General features: G+C 39.7%; 1 protein-coding gene across 4 annotated transcripts in view; it reads right to left on the reverse strand.

Moving 5' to 3' along the window:
- The window catches only part of VEZT (vezatin, adherens junctions transmembrane protein), an 88,825-nt gene that overhangs the window by 40,871 nt on the left and 30,930 nt on the right, over positions 1-17,024 (reverse strand). For all 4 annotated transcript variants that reach the window (XM_077832095.1, XM_077832086.1, XM_077832104.1 and 1 more), the window contains exons 3-5: positions 9,073-9,162; positions 6,321-6,496; positions 3,994-4,269 (exon numbers count right to left, since the gene is read on the reverse strand). In XM_077832095.1, coding sequence (XP_077688221.1) covers positions 3,994-4,269; positions 6,321-6,496; positions 9,073-9,162 — 542 coding nt within the window. The remainder of the gene's footprint in view (positions 1-3,993; positions 4,270-6,320; positions 6,497-9,072; positions 9,163-17,024) is intronic.

A 17,024-nucleotide genomic window follows, 5' to 3' on the forward strand; every position in this document is an offset into this window, starting at 1 on the left:
TTAATAAAATCAGTTACTACACATGAGCATGGTGGTAGTTCTATAAAGATGCTGTGGGCATCAGTACATGCTTGGATATTTCAAATTGGAATCAAGCAAGAGCAATAATAATATTTGGGAAAGCTCATTACTGAAGTGCCAACCAAATAAATAGTCCTCATTCTACAAAAGAGTGGAATTTCACTATATATTTTTACAATTTGCATTTTACAAGGGGCAGGGAAATGGAAGCATTTTCAATAGCTAGTAGGAATTCCAAGCAGTGACCCTAGGCAGGACTACTTGATTGGAACTCATTAGCTTAGTCAGTGCCTTTCAAAACAAACAGAAACAAAATCTTGTTTTGAAAGGTAATGACTACACCTACACCTAATTGCAAAGAGAATTTAGGGCATTGTCCATGTTTCTCTCTAAAGGCATCCTGCTGTCTGATAGAGGATAACCAGTTGCATTTGAAATACTTAAGGTAAAGGAGCTCCAGCAGGTTGGACGGGAGGAATTCAAGGTGGGATGATGTTTTTACAGAATAAAACAGATCCAACAGGAGCTTTCATGTTGCTGAGACAATGAACAAATGACCAAAATTTTGTTCTTAGCCCTTACTGGGACATATTGCTACGGTAGCATCCCTATCATCTTATAGGGTGAGTTCCTGATCCAGTTGACATCAATGGCAAAGTTCCTAAGCCTCAGAGCTGTAAAATCGCACAGAAAGACATCCCTTAACTTACTGTAACGATACTCAGTGTCACTTGACTCCCTTTAGCGAACATTAAAGCTACTTTACTACATTACTGCTAGAAGACATATTAAGCTTTTTCTCTTAAGGTCTATTAGCAGGAAACTACACTATAGCTCAAAGCAAAATCGGGGGCAACAACCACCATACAGAGTGCTAACTTAAGTAAATAATTTTCTGACTGTTCCTCTAGAGCATATTATATGTATAGGCCTGCTGAGGAAAACACTCTAGAAATAGTTAAGGATTAAAAAAAAATAAAGGTCATAGACTTGGTCCATATTGGACCATTACTTCAGAGATCCATGTATTGAGCGTACTGTCTCAGTTACCTTCAAACCCACTGTGATACAGCATGGAATTGGGAAGACACTATTAAAAAATTGCAAGGAGTCATGCCAGATATGCCATGTAAGGTATCTGTGAAAATGTTATGATTTGCCAAGTATCATAATCTTGTTTATATGTTTGTATTGCTTTTGTATTGTGAGTTATAGATATGTATGGCATATCTGTATTTCAAAACTTATGCTGTATTTCTGGGTTACCCCCCAGACAGAATGGCATTGGTACTAAGCCTGCTTGATGGCCCCTCAATGGACATCAGCTGTACAATGAACCCATTGAGAGAAGGCAGGGACTACACCTTATGAGTCAGCAAGACATGCAGGGGAATGTCTGTGGACAGAGAACGCTAAGGCTTTTCCATGCCATGTGCTGTGAAGTTTGTGTTTGGGACAAAGGAAGTACAAGCCACATGGCAAAAGGTATAAAGGACCGCTGCATCATCTCAATTTTGTCTTCAATCTGCTTCTTATTTCTGGAGCAACTTTTCTACAAACAAAGCTCTGAACAAAGGACAATGACCAAACCGAGTTGTGGATGTGTTCCAGAGGGACTTTCAAGCCAGCAAACTCACCAATACTGTTAACAACCTGATATATGGACTTTGAAGTCTTAGGTATTATCTGATTGTTTTGCCATTTAACAACTCTCTTCTTGTTCTTTCTTTTTTCTTTATAATAAACCTTTAGTTTTAGATACTAAAGGATTGATTGGCAGCATGATATTTTGGGTAAGATCCAAGCTAATACTGACCTGATAATGTGGCTGTCCCTTTGGGGTCAAAAACATTTTGTACAGTTAGCAGAGTTTTTAAACAACTTCTCACTGTACTGGACCTATATGCTGATTGGGAGCCAGAGAACTGGAATGCAATAAAGGGAGCTGTGTGATTTCTTTTTTAGCTTCTCGATAACCAATGTGGGGGACTAGGAGCACAGCTTGTGACTGGTTGGTGAGTCTAACTTCAGTGTTAACCACCAGTTTTGAGAGTATCTGTTCTCCTTTTTGCAGCCTGCCCAGACCTTGGCATTTTCAATGAGGGCTACCCTACGCACCCTGGGTCACACCCCCATCCCATGCACACCAAAAGAAATCCTCTCTTAAAGGTTACTAAGGGCAGGTCTTCATTACCCGCCAATTGGGGATCGATTTATCGCGTCTCATCCAGACGTGATAAGTCAATCCCTGAACGCGTTCCCCATCGACTCCAGAACTCCTGCTTGCGAGAGGCGGAAGTGAAGTCAAAGGAGGAGCGGCAGTGGTCAACTCGCCGACATCCTCATGGCCAGGTAAGTCGACCTAAGATATGCCGACTTCAGCTACGCTATTCGCGTAGCTGAAGTTGCATATCTTCGGTCAACAGCCCCCCCAGTGTAGACCAGGGCTAAGATTTAAAGAAAAGGGGACATAAGATCAGGAGTCAACTTGAAGCTCATCTATTGTTTTAAACAACTAACTTTTAGATATGTAATTAAAAAGCAATCAGACCACAGATTTGTTAAAATTAGAAGGAAAAAATCAGATGTTTGTCTCAATCTGGACAAGTCTTAATAGTAAATTATTTTTGCGATTCTTTTTTGTGAAGATAAGACTGAATATTGCTTAATTGTATACTGGCTCAATGAAAACATATCTAGGCTGACTCAGGACATGCTTAAACACTCCAAAAATATAATAAAATATGTCCTTGGCAAAACATAATGTAGGTATCTCATCATCTAAAGTTAGGAAATTAATTCAAACTAGGTAGGGTACAGTTTCAGCCATGAATGTAGCATCATGTGCTCAAACACAATACAGTTTAACTGGTAGGAATAGCATAATGTCTACAAATACAGAACAAAGTTCTCTGTGCATATTAGGGCATTCAAGTCAGAAATGTATACAGATCCCATAAATCAAAGCAGAGAAAAAGAGGTATTTTATTGATCTTAAAAAGATGACTGGACTATTTTTTGCATTTTCCTCCTTCTTCCACCAAAGTTCTATAAGCACAACGTGTTGCTAGAAATTACATTGACTTAAAACAATAGAAGGGAAGGACAATGCACAGGTGCAAGCATGTTGGCTTCAAGATCAGTACACGTGTTCAGTATGTCACAATGTTCATTCATCCAAACCAGGAAGAAAACATACAAGAGCCAATTCAACTGTAGACACCAAATAACTAGGATCAGAATATCAAATCCCATAAGTAGGAAAAGACAAATTCTGTTGGCAAAGAGTTCTGAGTTTTAAGTGTCTGAGGGGCAATAGATGTGAAAAAAATATTTTCAACCTATGACCTTTCATAGCATTTCTTTGATTATAAGTAATGTGATGAAAACAAAATTATTATTGCATACCATACAGAAGGAAATACCTTTTCACATAATCTTTCGTTATAAAATACTACTGATTACTTGCAGGCAAAATAATGTTAGAAAACATTTTTTGGTAATCTAAAATGCTAAATAATTTCATCAAAATAGTGAAATATAATTTTAAAATACTACATGACCCTTCAAGAACTGCTCATTAAAGGGGCTTAGAGCCCCTTTGTCTCTCCCTACTCCTCCCCATAAATAATTACTTGTTTATGTTGTCAGTAGTGTAGGAGATTTTCAAAAGGTACAAAGGACAGTACGGTGCCCAAATAATAGAGCTGTTGTGCCTTTGAAAATCTTTATAGTGAACACTTTTAAACAGAACTGTCAGACTTTGAACACCTGCAATGTAATTATCATGGTAGTTACACAAGTTTGTCTGTAGAAATGTCAATCTTAATAAAAAAATTAAAATTATATATATATAATGGTATAATGTTTTCCAACAGATTCCATCTGTCATTGGAGATAACATTATAGAATTTTAATACTTAATTGGCTTGAATGAATCCATATATAAAATGAAATAAAATAAAGACTCACAGGGTAAATCCTCTGGAAATGACTTCAGTCTCCTGAATTAGTCGCAGAGCTTTTCTCACAAGATTAGTAAAAGCGCGGCTATTTGCCACTGTCTCTTCCAGCTGGAGTCTGTATTTTCTCAGGGACATTTGCAGCTTGGCTATCCTCCATGTGCCTAGAACTCGTGTGATCACATAGACAAACAGAACTAGTCCCCACACGAGCCAGAATGATCCATTCCACCATGAAGGAAGTATAATCAATGCACTGACAAAGGCAAGCAGCAGAGACACATCCCTGCAAACAAAGGAATACACAAAGTTTCATCTACCACCGATTCCTAAGATTAATCAACTGAGGAAAGTCATGAGATCTCAACTACAATGTTGTTTACATTTAATTACATGGACTTTTATGTAGGCTTTTAAGAGAGCAATAAACAGCAACAAGATCACTAAATGGCAGATTTAGGTGTTTTTATATATGGAATTAGTCCATAGAGCTACGATATATTTTCTTGGTTTAAAACAGCCAGTGGAAAAATAATGCATCAATTTGAAAGGTCAATCTTTAAAACATAGGACTTAAAAAAAAAATGTGATTGCTCAGCATTAAAAGCAAGGGTGGATGGGAAATGTATGGTCTTCACTTCCAGGTTCAAGAGGACAGTGGTAAAGGGTATAGTTCTTTTCGGTAAGCAAACGTTCTAAGTAATGACAGTTTTATTTTTCCAGATTCTGACTCATTTAACCTGGACATAACATATTACAAAGTTCTAACAAGCTTTTAAAAAGCTGGCTGTGGAAATCTTTTTAGGCAGCCCTGAGAACCTTTTCAAATTACCTGGAACGATAGAAGCTAAAGTCTCATTTCAGCTATGTTCAAAAGCAGATTTTTTTTTTTTTTTTGCAAAATTGCCATTTTTCTTTTGAAAGTTTTGACAGAAAAATTGGTCTATTAGAAAACAGAATGTGGGCCTTTGTATTTAATCTATAATTCTGCAAAGCTATAAGCTTTTCAAGCTTCAAATAACTTCATACCTATTTATTAGAGCTGACTGGGAAACAGACTTCCAGTTCATCAATTTTTTTTTCTTCTTTTTTTTTAGTTTTTGGAAAAAATTGTCTTGAATCATGACAAAAATCCAAAAACTTGAAAATTTTTGCCCAACTGGAATTCTGCAATATTTCAATTGGGGAATGCCAATTTAACGTTTCAAAACACTTCAGGTATTTCTGAAACAAAATATGCTGTCTGGGCTTCCAGGAAACTTGGAAGGCAAACCCAGAAAGATATGAATACAGAGATCCACAATAAGAAGACCAATTTTAATGTAGTATAGTACTTAATTCTTTCACACTATTTACTGATTTTAGAAGAGGCCCAGGGTTAAAGAAAGCATTGTGCAGTGTACAAACATTCTGGGTAGGAAATTAATTTTAAGAGGACAGTCATAGGCTTAAAGGACAGGCAACTTTTATAAACAAGACCTGTACACCAGTGTGAAATTCATTATCCTTCTGTAACTTCCCTGCTATATCTAATAGACTTCCTGCTGCCCTGTTTACTTCTCACGGATGACTACATCACTAGCAGCATGAATGCTATGCAAATGTAATGAACTCAGTAGTATGATGCAGTCTATGAAACTTTTCATACATTTCACATCTCCTAGTTCTCCTCACCACTGTTACCATATGGCAGCAAATTCTCCAGACCTGCCTCTGTTGCTTCATTTTTGAGACACATTAGAAGTGGAATACAAACGTATCTTTTTAAATTTCAAATAAAGATAAAAGTTTGGCCTGAAGAAAACCAAAACAGGAATGCTAGCGGCTCCAACAAATTGTTTAAAAATACCAAAAAAAATAAATTAATACTGCAGACTTTTCAACTCAGAAGTGGAAAATCCAGTCTCCAGGTTAGTGTGCCTATACTAGACATGTACCAAAGCCATCAGAACATCACTTTAGAAGTTGAAGAACTAACCAACCTCTTTATTTAATAAAATATGTCAAAACATCCATAGTGCCCATCATGTGTTCTGGGGAGCCTATCCCATAAATTAAAACATAAAATGTAACATAAAGGACTACATGTAACTATTCACCAACCTTCAATCCACACACTCCTCAAAAGTCTGAGGGGAAAATGGGCTTTCAAATGTGCCCAGGAAGTTAAAAAATCTGGGCCTGGAAGACCAAAGGGGAGTCAAATAATCTAAATCAAAGATTTTAGAGGAGAAAGGACAAACTTTTTGGTAAAGTCTCTTATGCAAAGAGCATGCTGATAGTTTCCCCATCAATGTATCTAAATAGTCACAGGCATAGGCGTTTTCTGGACAGTACCAAATATTAGGAGTTGCTAGGGAGCGTAGCGTTGGAAGGTGTCCATTTTTCTGTTGCTTGGACTGCCCTGCAGACAGGATACTGGGGTCGAGTAGCTCAATCAGCTCCACATCCTCATGTAGCAGAACTTCCTGTTGCAGGATGGTATAGAGAGAGTCTAGTCGAAACCCAACATCCTTAACATGAATGAGTGAAAGAAAAAGAAAGCATGAGTAGAGATTCAGTTGTTAAAAAATAATAGAACTTTATGGTTTATAGTTCTGAAGACTCCAGCACTTTAGACATGCTACAATTGGCTATACCACCTCTCTTAAATGTGTTTCATTCTAAAACTACTTCTGCCATCTCATCTTTAAAGTTGCTTGCATTGAACTCACAACCTGGTCCTAAAATGAGGACAATGTGGCTGAATTGGAAACATGCTACAGGTTGTATGAATGTATTTCCACAGGAATGCACGTAGGAACTAGAATTTACCAGAAGAATGGAAGTCAAACTGCAACCTGAAAAGTCTGTTGTGTTCAAATGAATCTAGCTTTTTTCTGTAGCATCTGTCATTAGCAAACAAAAAGATGTTAAGATAGAGACATTGCAAATCAGTCAGTTATAAAAATTGGCTGTGGACCAGTTGACAAAGGAAAGGTCAGTTGGCTGGAATTAGATTCCCCATCTGCAGTGGGATTCTCCAGGAGAGAGCCACAAGACCTTTCCAAAGGAACCTGTGACTCCACAAATGAAACACCATGGGATCCTGTGGACCTTTGACTTACCAAACCTAATAGGAACTTTGGGTGGTACCAATCATTTTAATGCCATCACAAACATTTGCACTTCCCCTTCTTCAACTAGAACGTTTAAAGAAAAAAATCTCTATGGCTATAGTAGCTCTCTGAAGTCTTAAATCAGATACTGAAGCAAACCGTAACTCTAAAACACCAAAAGTTTCTCAATTAAGAGTGTTCAAATACACCACAATGAAAATTTACCATTAGCATGTGGTCTAAAGCAAGATGTAAGTGTAAAAAGGGAAAATACTTCTCTTCTGCAGCCAAAAGCTGTTAACAGACCTCAAGGAGTTTGTCACTTCATTGCCAAAATCTTTTTAGTTTTAATCCAACTGGTACTATTAAAGCCAAGATAAGTATTTCTCATTGACTCAGTGGAGTAATCTACCATGAAGACAGTAGGAAAATAGCTATTTGAAGGCCCTAATTCTTTAAAATAAAATAACAATAAATTAATGATACTCAGTATTATCTTATACCCTCCTGCATTCAGTTTTTATTGGAGAAGACTTGATGCAGGAAACTACAGAGCAGACTATGTGCTGAAGTGAATTCAAGAACACTTCTCTTGAGTCTGTTCAGTATCCTACAGGTACTGCTTTGCATCATCTTGCAGGGTTGGCTAACTACCTCAGTTTCTTGGTTTCCAGGATAACAGGGCTAGGATGGCTGTGGAGGTAGCATACTCAGCTTACGTGGGGGCAGGAGAAGAGTTCCTTTCTTTGCCTCCTGGGCAATTCCAGAGCAGTGTTGCCAGGCTGTAAAGGAAATCTTGACCTCCTAGGCTGAGGAAGTGGTGATTATGAGGGGTTGGGATTGGAACTGGAACTGGCAGATCTCTGAGGACTCCAGGAGGGATGGGGACAGCGTTAATAATAATAATAATAATTCTCCCAATTATTTTCTAAGGCTGTATTTAAGGACAGCGTTCTTATGTAATTTCGGCATATTTCAGTGAAAACAGAAGGCATAAAAGAACTGTCCTGTGTTCGTCCTGCTATATCTGGAGAGGTCAGGTGCCAAGTCTCTGAGTGAAAGGAAATGTGGACCCAATCCATCCCTGCATCTTGGCTCCTTTATGCCAATTTTACCGGCTTATTCAAAGGACAACAATGCCAGTGGATCTGGCCCACAGGTAATTCCTTCAATGCTGTGGGCATCCTGGGCTGGTAGACAGCCACCTATGCATCTGGTTCCAGCAGGAACCCATGGTGCACAGGGCCCACCAGGTGTGCCCGGGTGCTGTTACAATCTATCAGATGCAGTCAAACCTAGGGGGCCACCGGCAACTGGCCACAAGTTATGTCCAACCTCATGATGCTATAACCTGTGCTGGTGGCTGAGGTATGCCCCAGAAAAGGGAAGATGCAAAGGTGGCATGAAGCCACCTTTAACTCAGTCCCCCAATCTCTATGCCATGTTCAGCTCTGGCCCGAGGGTGATTTAAGCCCTATGTGTTTTTCCAGCTTCCATCATGGAAGAGATGCTTGCAAACCAAGCGACAAATTTGAAGGCTCATTCATATAAATGATCAGGAGCATAATTTCTGATGTAAGCAAGTGGCTTTGCACTTAAAACCAGATCTTAATTGTTAGAAAGCAATACATACATGGTATGGTATTTTGTCCTGAACTTTCTCTACAGCTGAATTGGATCAAGAAGGTAGGACACTATATTCAGTCTCCTTCATTTTAAATAACATCTTCACTTTTTGTCAAGCTTTCCTAAGGTAAAATTACCTTATCTACATTTAAAAACCTTTATGCTTCATTTCCAAACCCTTCATGTTGTACACAGTGAGCTTTGCACTGTTCCCCAATAACTGATGAATTTTGAAGAATATGTCAATTCCCCATTGGTCAGTCTTTCTGACTAGCACTGAATGAGGCAAAATATAGATCAAGGAAAGGTGTAAGAAACAGGAAGACACAGGGGATGGGGAAGGAAATAAAAAAGTAATTACTTACCAATCGGTAGAGTAGGTCATCTTTTTTCTTACATGGTGAAAAAGGAAATGAGCTTTTAAAGAGCTCAGCTAGTTTTGACAGGATGCCTTGCTAAAAGGAACAAAAAACTGAAATTACAAATATAAAAGAAACAATAATTCATTTACTCCTGCTTCAGTTTCTCTTGATAAATCAAATTCCAAGTACCTGAGACTTAGTTTTCACTTACTCTACCTGGTCCAACTTCAGAGCATGCTAAGGGAATACCTGTTTCTGGTGACTTGAAAATTTTGCCAGCATAGAAGGTGAAATAAAGCTTTCATTAACCCCTTCATTCCAAGGTGCTATAAATGCTACATTGTTAAAGCAAGTGTAATTAGGATTAGCCTATTGGTCTGAGGGTTGTAGTTGCTGCCTGAGCATGAAAGAACCCCTCTCTCCTTGAGGATAGGAAAAGAACCAAGCAGGATTAAATGGTCTAAGGAACCCAAATGTAAAAAAAGGACTGAGAATGAGGAGCTGTCTTTACTTATGCAGGTGTCACGACTGGAAGACAGGGATTGAGGCTGGCCGAGTGGACCCAGATATTGAAGGTGCTGAGGCCCAGTGATGACAATTGCAGTAACTGTTCCAGAAGCTCCATGTCAGATTAGCACTAAGCATCATATACTCTTATCTCCACGCTACACCACACATAACTTAAAACTGGGCTTTTAGCTTCATTTGTGAGTTGTAGACCTCTAATTAGGGACAGACTCTGTCCTCATGGATTTGAAATAACTACTAATCCAGGCCAATAATCAACAAGTATTTCTTTAAAATATGACCCAACAAAGAAACCAGGTCTTGCCTGAACCTGCAATTATTTAAAATAGAGTGAGATGCTTATAAACACATACCGTATATCTGCTTTCCACATCTCTTTGTAGAGCTAGCAGAAGGTAGTTTAAAAAATATTTATATGCATTACATGAATTTCATGACTACACCTCTGAACCTTCAACCTGCTAATATGCAATACAAGCGATCAATCAAATTGTGTCACAAATGACTGAAATGTGGAAACTGTGTTTAGTTGCATACTGCATCGTAAATCATAGATAAGAATGGATTTTTTTAAAATATAAAACATGGTAAGGGTATTTTCTCACGGTGTGAATTCAATAATTCATTTCTTAAACAAGAAAACTGGTAAAAAAAATTCCATCATGTACAACAAAAAGAGCCACCAGATGGGTTGGCAGCAGGATTGTGAGCTGTGGACCTTCACATGGACCACACGAGCTACAGAAATGCCTATGTCCTATATGTGGAGCAGCCACTAGAGAGGAAAGCAACACAAACTTCGCCAGTGAGTTACAGAACAAGTAGTAGAAAGCAGTAGAATGATTTTGGGGATCAGAATTCCTGAGTTGTTACTAATATGGGGATGGGAGTGTAGTCTAATAGGTAGAGGGAGGATAGCCAAGCACATAGATTTAACATTTGTTCTGAAAGGCAGTGTGACACTGACTTGATGTGGCAACCCAGAGATGAAAAGCTTTAGCTATCCAATTAACATTATCCAGAGCCATTCAGTTACATGGGACATTTTTTTTTTAAATAATAAAACCAACTCATTGCTTAAGTGGAAAACTTCTGATTTATTTTTTTTGAAAGAATTAATGTGACTCAGTTTCCCCTCTCACTTTGTATTGTAGCCTGCTGCAGATGAAGAGATTCTTGAAGCAAGACAAGCAAGGCAGTAACTGTGGGGGTTAGGCCAGTCACTAAGCATAAATGAACTAGCAGGAACTAACAGCACTAGGGGGTAATTGTTGCAAACGTCTAGACAAGTAAACAAGTCTGCAAAAGTACCACGCCCTGGGAGAGATTGCATAGACCAGTTTTGGCAGGACTTAAGAGGCCCAGAAGACAACAAACAAAGAAGTGAATAAAATGGAGAGCCTGCTACTGAAGGGGGGTTCACCCTCACTCAACCCAAGAACTGGCATAATTTAACCTAGAGGACAAAACCCTACTGGAAGGGTTGGAAGGACTTTGAAACCTGCTATGCTCTCCAAGTGGAAGATGGGTGACAACTGGTCAGACAGGCATGCATATATGTTGTTTATCACTTTCAAGATATGTTTTCTCTGTACTGCTTTTGTTCTAAAGAAATACTTTGCTTTAAGAAGATGGGCTGGTCACTGGTTAACCCTGTCATCGTCCTTGGTAGATAACAGGACCATAAGTCCTGAAGTAACCTCAGGCTTGTCTATACTAACAACTTATGTTGTCACACCCCAAGTGATGCAGTTATACTGACCTAGCTCCTGGTGTAGCCAGCGCAATGTTGACGGAAGAAACTCGACATAAGCTATTGTTTCTCAGGGAGGTGGAGCACTATGCCAACAGGAGAAGTCCTTCTATTGGCGTAGGTAGCATCTTCAGTGAAGTGATGCAGCTGTGCCGCTGCAGCCTTTTAAGTGTAGACAAGCCCTCAGATTGCTAATATGATTACAGTGAAGAGCATGATGAATTGCAGGCTAAATACACTGTCTGGAGGAAGAACAACACTTCACCCCAAGCAAGGTGACAGCTAGACACCCTCAAGGAAGTCATAAAGGGATCACAGGTGCAGTTACCCCAGAACTGTGATAACTGGGTCCAACAGAGTAACCCAAATGATGCTTCCACGTATATATGAAATCTGTTTCTATGCCCGATTGGAGCTATATAGCCATATCTGAGGGAAGTATTAGTGAGGTTAGGATGATATAATGGACCAACACATCAGATATCACAATGACAGTTCTTCTGGCTGTACAGTTATCATCCTATCCCAACAAGGGGAGCTATCTAATTAGACTATGAAAAAGTCCAAGGGAAGCATTCAAAATACTGTCATTTGAGGTACTGAAAACTAGAACAGGCAACATGCTAGAAATGTACTGTACAGAGCAATCCTGCATTAGCCAGGGGATGCAGTAATAATAAGCTAATAGGTTTGTTCCAGCTCTAATTTCTATTATTACAGCTTGGAGTTCCTGTTGCCTATGACAGTAGGAGAAGGGAAAGCTGGTGACAAGCTAAAACTCTCTTTACCTACAGAACATTCTGAGGCTGCAGAGAGGCAATAGCAGTAGACTGTCCATTTAGAAACACCACTGAAAACAATAAGAAGTATGTCACAAACTATAGCGCTACAAGAATTGCATTATAAAGAGCTCCCTAGTCATGAAGCAATGCAAAGTAAAGCAAAATGCCCTCTTGGTAATGAGTAGAAGCAATGGGTGGGGTGTAAACAATGGCCCTTGAACTACATTTGACTGGTCAGATGGATACTTAATTTAGACTAGAACCTCTGCTCCCAGTGTATTGAAAGTACAGTATAGAAACATTTATTATTTCAAGAACAAGTTTTGTTTTAAGGACAATAAACTTTTTAAAAAAAGAAAAGGAGTACTTGTGGCACCTTAGAGACTAACCAATTTATTTTAGCATGAGCTGTAGCTCACGAAAGCTCATGCTAAAATAAATTGGTTAGTCTCTAAGGTGCCACAAGTACTCCTTTTCTTTTTGCGAATACAGACTAACACGGCTGTTACTCTGTAAACTTTTTAAATTACTTTCATCTTCCTGAGTCTTCAGCTCTTGATTGCACACATTTAAATCAATACCAAGGACAGTTTAAATTAATGACCATTAAAGTCAGAAAGAAAGCACTGTTACCACCTAATGTAATCTGTTGAGTTACAGACTAAACCAGCTTGGCTTGCTGTATAAATTATCTTTTGGTTCATATTCCTCATTTTGATTTTAAAGAAAAATCTGAGCTTGCATAAGTGCAAGACAGACAGGCCAAAGCTTGAAGATGCAAAACAAGACAACCCACTGTTTTGGGCTGTGAACCAGTGGTGTGCGGTAACACATTAAATTATTCAGATATCTTGGAATGATGTTTTATAGTCTTTATTCCCACTGGAAGTGTTCCTGACGAGTAAAACAGTCTTCATCAACACACAAGTCAGGTCATGTTTCCTTTGATGACTCTTGAGTATTCTCCTTGCTACTTTAGAACAAAAATAAGTTAAATGGGCTCTTTGTGAAACATATAGTAAAATATGTATCCCCTATATTTTAATTTATGGCAAAGGCACCTATAGCTTGGGATAGTCATGCTTTTATGTGCATTCATTTAAAGCCAAATAACTAAAATATTTACTTTAGTATGGGATGAACTTAAGATGGCATTTATAGTATCTTGCATTTATATAGCACTTTTATCCCAACACATTTCACAAAGTGAAACTAGGGAGAGGTTACTTTTACCTAATATTAAAATATAATCACATCTGGGGTTAAATGTGATGCACCAACTATTTAATAGCACTCGGAAACACACACAATAGTTTAGGATAGGAAGTGGAGAAAAATATCCTACACAGTTTAAATTATGGAGGAAATTTAAATAAGATGAAAGCCAAATGTAACTACCCAAATTGGAAGTAAGCCAGGAAACTGGGCCTATGAACCCTTATTCTAACAAAGGCCTGGTCTATACTACAGAGTTAGTTTGATGTAAGACAGCTTTCACTGACCTAACTCTGTAAGCCCAATACACCAAATTAATAACATCACCTCTGCAAGAGGTGTAGCGCTTAAGTCGATGTAGTTAGGTTGACATAGTAGCAATGTAGTGTCTACACTGACAACGTCGAATGCTGCTGCCTTTCAGAAACTATCCCATAATGGCAGTTAAATCAGTACAAGCACTCCTGCTGAGGACATGCACCACCGACACAAAGAGCTCAGTGTGGATGTGTAAAACCGATTCAATTACTGCAATGGCTGTACGTCAACGTAACTTAGGTCAACTTGGATTTTCGGATAATAGTCTTTCCTTCGTCAATCACTCAGGTGGCAGCCTACAGAAAAATTAGCATTTTTGTGGTCCTCCCGTGACCCAGGAGCATAATTCTCTCCTTTTCCAGGCAGTTAGATTCCTACATCTAGCAGGACACATAGCCATAGGGAGGAGACCAGAACCAGATGACGCTGGAAGAGATCCTGTAGCCTCTTGGAAGAAGAATCCAGCTCTTGGGGAAAAAAACACTATTTCTCATGCCTGGGTGTTTTGGAGGAGTCATTTGGGACCTCACAGTTGTCCACCAACCCAGGTTCAAAAAGCTGGGAACACCATTATGTCCTCAGTTGTTCATCTAGGTTTTTGGCAGCAATGAATTGCATTTAATGGTTTTCATTTGAAAGCCATGTAAAGACTTGCTTTTATGGTACTTGCAAGTCAAGGTTACTCTTTGGAACAGGATGGAAAAGAACAAGTACATTGGTGTTCCTTCTGCAGATATACACAGTGAGCATCAATTACCATGTCTTTCCATTCCTCATGCGAGTATATATTTGCATTAAAGTAGCACTCAACCAAGACCAGGGCCCAAGTGAGCTAGGCAACGTAGTCCTTGCTCCCAAGGGCTTACAATCTATATACACTAGACAGATAAAGGGTGAGAACAAGGAAGTATTAATCCCATTTTAAAAACGGGGAACTGAGGCACAGAGAAATTAAATGATTTGCCCAAGTCACAGAGAAGTTATGAGCAGTGCTGGGAATTGAACCCAGCTCTCAAGTAGCAGTCCAGTGTCATAACCATAAGACCAATCTTCCCCTCACCACACACTAACAAGAAGTCAGTTCCCTTCAGAGATGACACTGAAATGGGAAGGAGAAGCAGAAATTAAAGGACAGAAATAGACTATCTGGCATCAGAGAGACAACAGAAAAGCACCAAAGTTTCAAAGCCAGTACTGATTACCAAGAATGATTACATCAATTCCAATTCACAATATCCTGTAACTCCAAATTAGCACGTGGGTTTCTTCCCTTCCCTTCCTCACACTCTCTCATTTGAAAACAGATGAGACAAAGCAGACATAATTGTGGTGCTCATGAGTTGCTCAGGTGAGCTTGATGTACAGATATATTAAACACACACACTCTCTGCCCTTAAGTTTCAAGAGAACCCAAGATCAATTGCCTCTGTTATTGAAAACACCAAAGGAGGAGCTCCTAAGCCAGGGGTGGGCAAACTTTTTGGCCTGAGGACCACATCTGGGTATGGAAATTGTATGGAGGGCCATGAATGCTCACAAAATTGGGGGTTGGGGTGCAGGAAGGGGGTTAGAGCTCCGGCTGGGGGTGCAAACTCTGGGATGGGGCGGGGGGTTTGGGGGTGTTCCAGGCTGCGACTGAGGGGTTTGGAGGGCGGGAGGGGGATCAGGGCTGGGGCAGGGGCACGGGAGGGGGTCAGGGGTGCAGGCTCCTGGCGGCATTTACCTCAAGCAGCTCCCGGAAGCAGCGGCATGTCCCTCCTCCAGCTCCTATGCAGAGGGGCAACCAGGGGGCTCTTCACACTGCCCCCGCCCCAAGCGCTGCCCCTGCAGCTCCCATTGGCCGTGGCTCCAGGCCAATGGGAGCTATGGGGGCAGTGCTTGGGGCAGGGGCAGCATGCGGAGCCCCCTGGTTGTCCCTCTGCGTAGAAGCTGGAGGGGGGAAATGCTGTTGCTTCCGGGAGCTGCACGGAGCCATGGCACGCGCAGAGCGGGGAAAGCTCCCAACCCTGCTCCCCAGCTGGAGCGCTGGACCAGGGACCCTGCTCCCCGCACGAGCTCAAGGGCTAGATTAAAACATCTGAAGGGCTGTATGCAGCCCCCGGACTGTAGTTTGCCCACCCCTCTCCTAAGCCAATAAAATGAGTAAACTGCTTCAGAAGAAGTGAAAGATAGAAACAATACACTTTGGGGAAAATGGTAAAATACATACATACACATGCAATTAGATTGCACACATTTTCTGCCTTTCATAAGACCACGCATATAAGGGAAAGTAATGTAGCTAACTAGAACCAACCTGTGTACTACTTCAGAACAATGTACAGGTATCAGCCAATCAGGTATCACTTTTTATTGACCTAAATTTCAATAAATAAGAGTTTTAATTAAAATAAATCTCATTGCACAAAAGCAGAAATAGGTCAGTTAACTGCAGGTGCATTCCAAATGCCAATAACTTGAAAGGGAAAACATAGCTTTTATGAGATTTCTAGAGGAACAAGTCAGTCACAGCTAGTGTCCTCAGTTTCACAGTTTTGAAAACCAATGGAAATGGACATGATATATTTAGGAATCCTTTTAATGTTGTGTTAACTTAAAGCAGCATTAGTCCCTAATTAGTGTCAGACTCTACTCCATGAGCACTGAAAGAAGCCAGCAGTGATTACTTCTAATTCATTAGCTAGCTAGATGAACGTTTACCAGAAAACAGCTCACATATTAAATATAAAAAAATATATTTTAATGGCACCTTTGGATTGAGAAAGTAGGCATTCAAGCGTGAAGAAACTCCAAAAACTAAGCTCATTCCCACAACAATAAATCTGCCACTTGTCCTTACATGCTCTGCAGCACATGGGACAGAAATTCCACAGTAAGATGCTCCGGTTTCTACTGACACCAACGCTGAGTTCTACGACAAAGTGGAAACGTTGTGACAACAGGACTGAGCGACACAAAGCAGCATTAATGTAATCAGGGACTTTTATTTAATTATGGGGGTTTTTTTTTATTATGGTAGTGCGACAGCATGCTAGAATCTATCAACACAGAAAGACTTCCATAGGAACTAAGGACTACCAAAAACCTCACTATCTTCTGCCTTAAGTGCAAGACACATTTCTTTCACCTTGCCTTCTGTAACAAACATATAGCAACCTCTGTGTGTGTGTGTGTGTGTGTGTGTGTGTGTGTGTATTATAAATTAAATTTCAAAACAAAATAATGTGTAAATCCCTTTCCACTCCCCAGGAAAGGATGAGAAAACAAAGGCATAACACGTTAGTCATGCTGCTTAATGCATCATTGGAAGGTATTCATATACTATAGTGATGACCATGGTAGAAGAATCTATATAGACT

The sequence above is a fragment of the Eretmochelys imbricata genome, chromosome 1, assembly GCF_965152235.1.
Source record: "Eretmochelys imbricata isolate rEreImb1 chromosome 1, rEreImb1.hap1, whole genome shotgun sequence".
Taxonomy (NCBI): Eukaryota; Metazoa; Chordata; order Testudines; family Cheloniidae; genus Eretmochelys; species Eretmochelys imbricata.